Source organism: Gadus morhua, chromosome 11, assembly GCF_902167405.1.
Source record: "Gadus morhua chromosome 11, gadMor3.0, whole genome shotgun sequence".
Classification (NCBI taxonomy): domain Eukaryota; kingdom Metazoa; phylum Chordata; class Actinopteri; order Gadiformes; family Gadidae; genus Gadus; species Gadus morhua.
This window is the reverse complement of record NC_044058.1, coordinates 3,487,972-3,491,449: the sequence shown is the minus strand read 5'-3', so window position 1 is coordinate 3,491,449 and position 3,478 is coordinate 3,487,972. Positions and strand designations below refer to the sequence as shown.

Genomic DNA, 3,478 nt, shown 5'->3' with positions numbered 1-3,478 from the left:
GGAATAATAAAAACATTTGCCCGGACATATCTGTCATTCTAATCATGATTTAACGCCCTCGAAGATAATGTTGATAAAGCTGTTAGGTCCATCTATTTGTATTCCAAACTGCACATTCATACTGCTTGGCACGCAGGCTTTTGGTGTGAGAGAGAGAGAGAAAGATGAGAGGGAGTGACCGCACCAATCATGCGGCTTGTCACTGCACTACACTGCATGACCTGTATCAGAAGGTTTCATCCACACAACCGGCTCTATGGTGCTGGTTCTGGCCAGAGTGTTCAAGTTCTTCAGCCACAGTAGAATGGATGTGTGGCCACGCCAGCAAGTGTCCACTCCTCCTTGTGTGTGTGTGTGTGTGTGTGCGTGTGTGTGTGTGTGTGTGTGTGTGTGTGTGTGTGTGTGTGTGTGTGTGTGTGTGTGTGTGTGTGTGTGTGTGTGTGTGTGTGTGTGTGTTAGTGTATGTGTGTGTTAGTGTATGTGTGTGTTAGTGTATGCGTTTTTTTGTGTGTGTTTGTGTTACTGTATGCGTGTGCGTTAGTGTATGCATGTTAATGCATCGGTGTGTAGGTGTGTGTGTTACTGTATGCGTGTGCGTTAGTGTATGCATGTTAATGCATTGGTGTGTGTGTGTGTGTGTTTGAGTGTGTGTGTGTGTGTGTGTTTCCCTCTCTCCTCCACTATGACGGGCCCTCTGGCAACGCTCCCTCCCATTCACTCCCCCTCTCTCTCCCTCTCTCTCCCTTCCCGTTACTATCATGTTCCCAGCCCATGTTCCCAGCAGCCCACCTGAGCGTGGGTGGATGGGGAGGCAGTAATCAGCCGGCAGAGGAGAATAACAGACAGCAGGGAGAATTTTGGATCAGCCATAGATTTGAGATTGAGATGGGATTCCCAACTGAATGATGACGCCCACAGCACACACACAGACACACACACACGTACACATATGCATGAGTTCTCACACACACAAACACACACACACACACACACACACACACACACACACACACACACACACACACACACACACACACACACACACACACACACACACACACACACGTGTTCTCCATTTTAAAACAACAACATGTGAGGAGTGGACCAGAGGTCTGCTAGCTTCCCCGGGGGGACAAGGGGGAAATTAAGGGAAATTAATTTCTCCTTCATTACCGAGCGTGTGTATAAGAAACACTCCAGGCCTTGAGTGCGACCATAGTTTGGTTGAGGCCCGGATAGTCTTTGAATGCTGACACAAACTAATTGACGGTCCCCAGGGCCATACAATCTATAGATAACCAGTTGCAGGGCCAGCCACCCGTCACAGTCAGTCACGCCTTTCACCCCCTATTCCTCGCAAACTCCTGATCACATCCCATCGATCTCCAAGAGCTTCATGCCCCTAAAACCATAGCCTTGCCTCGCCTTATCAGAACAACACTGCGGGGAACATGAGAAGGTATGGGTGAGAGGCGAGGGGTTCTTTGGTGTGGTAGCAGGACGTTATGTTTAAGGAATTCTTATGGTTGCCGTGACAAATGACATGATACTGAGCTGCAATCATCACTGTGAGGTCAAATGGGACTGGGGGGGGGGGGGGGGGGGGGGGGGCAGCAATGACATGTGACAGATGTACTCAGAGGTCAAGCTGTGAACTCTTCCCTCTAGATAACTTATTTTGCTGTGGTCTGGGCCAGCGGGCATGTCCCGTCTGCTTTTCTACTCTTCTAGAAATATTCCAGGTGTATTAATATGTTGAATCAATTAGTGGCATACAAACGAAGCATTCGTTGAGTAAAGAGGTCGATATGAACCATTATTTAGGGATGTTACTTTTGTACACGCTGTATCCAGCATGGGTTAAGTTCCTGAGCACCCGGTTAGCGCTACGGAAGGGGCGCAGGGTCAACAGGTCAGTAAAGGATGGCTCCACGGAGACGTGGAGAACGGTTCTGCTTTCCATAAATAACCGAGGCCAGATTAGTCGGCTTTGTAGACCTACAAAATATGTGTTACCGGAACAGATACAAACATTCGCCTAGAAAGATAACATGCATACAAACGCGCGTGTTCACGCAAACACACACGCACGTGCGCGTATACACACACACACACACACACACTCTCTCTCTCTCTCACGCACACACACGCACACACACACACACACACACACACACACACACACACACACACACACACACACTTGCAAGTTCACAAAATGATTGTAAATTCTTACCTTGAAATAAAAGGATGAACTTCAGAAAATATAAAATGTTCCTGCCCTCCATTGGAATGACGATAAAGGTCCTTGGACTATATGGAAAGTGTGTGGGGCCTTAAGATTGTCAAGCCTGTGTGGGCTACATTGGCGTGACAACAAGCGCCCACGTTTCTCTAGCTCGTCCCCAATGGATTCGTTAAACCTGTTCAAACGGGGCTCCAATAGTGTTTCTCCAGCATACACAAACCGTCCATTATATACAACAGAAAACGTTCAGTCCGGTCGAAAACATCCTTCTTCGAACTTTTTTTAAACAATCTTAAGGCTTGTCAGGCTAAATAAAGTGCGCGCCTCAGAGTGCATAACAGACACCTCGGTGAGGGTCGTGGTGTCTCTTTCATCGATCCCAACTGTCCAGCCGGGCAACAGCTATTAGGACTGCTTTAAACCATCCCTGATGGGAAAAACTGTTCGGACAAGATACAATTTCCAAGAAGATGTGGTTCTTTTCCTCGGCTTAATTGATGTTCAATCAATTGCATTCAAATGAAACGTCCATATAATAATACAATTCAACATATAACTTGACTGGGCAATAAGCTGTTCACCGCCTCTGAGTTCCGTTTCTTCCGAGTCCTGTTTTATTTTCAAACATTTTCAAGCCCAACGCGCGCCGAAGGTAGGATGTCCTCCGCTTCCAAATGAAAGAGCGCATTTATCCCCGTGCGTAAAGCTCCCCTCCCTCGCTCTTGCTCCATCCAACCCCCTCCAGAGCTCCTTCTTTTAATTTCACAGAAAAAACTTTCCCTTCGGTCCTTCCTAACTTTGTCACTTTATCACAATCCTTCACCCGCTATTTCTTATTGGTTTGATTTGACCCCTTCTAGTCACAGGGGCATAACAATAATTTAACCATTCAACCATTAAACCTACCTGGTGAACCTAAGGAATCATTTGTCAGGATTACGAGTTTTGAAAACGAAGTTTGCTTGAGTTTTAACGAAAACACGAACAACTAGCTGACTTTCTTAATCACTCGACCATTCCAAACCTTTAGTAGTTTAGTCATGGATGTAGTGGATTTACATGTAGTCTATACGTAACTTTGGCGCGCCCTCTTCTGGTCATTATGCACAAAACAAGGCTTTAGATTGCTGAAGAGGTTGCAGCCTGCAGAATACTAGCATACTAAATAGTAGGTGATTGGTAGCTATTATACACGTGATTATAGTTACACCAAGTTACACCTTATGCATC

At 46.3% G+C, this 3,478-nt stretch overlaps 1 protein-coding gene across 2 annotated transcripts in view; it reads right to left on the bottom strand.

The window, feature by feature from the left end:
- itga10 (integrin, alpha 10) overlaps positions 1-2,952 on the bottom strand; it is a 44,480-nt gene extending 41,528 nt beyond the window's left edge. For both annotated transcript variants that reach the window (XM_030369939.1, XM_030369940.1), the window contains exon 1: positions 2,237-2,952. In XM_030369939.1, the coding sequence (XP_030225799.1) occupies positions 2,237-2,288 (52 nt within the window). In that variant the 5' untranslated portion in view covers positions 2,289-2,952. The remainder of the gene's footprint in view (positions 1-2,236) is intronic.
- Positions 2,953-3,478: the final 526 nt, after the last annotated feature.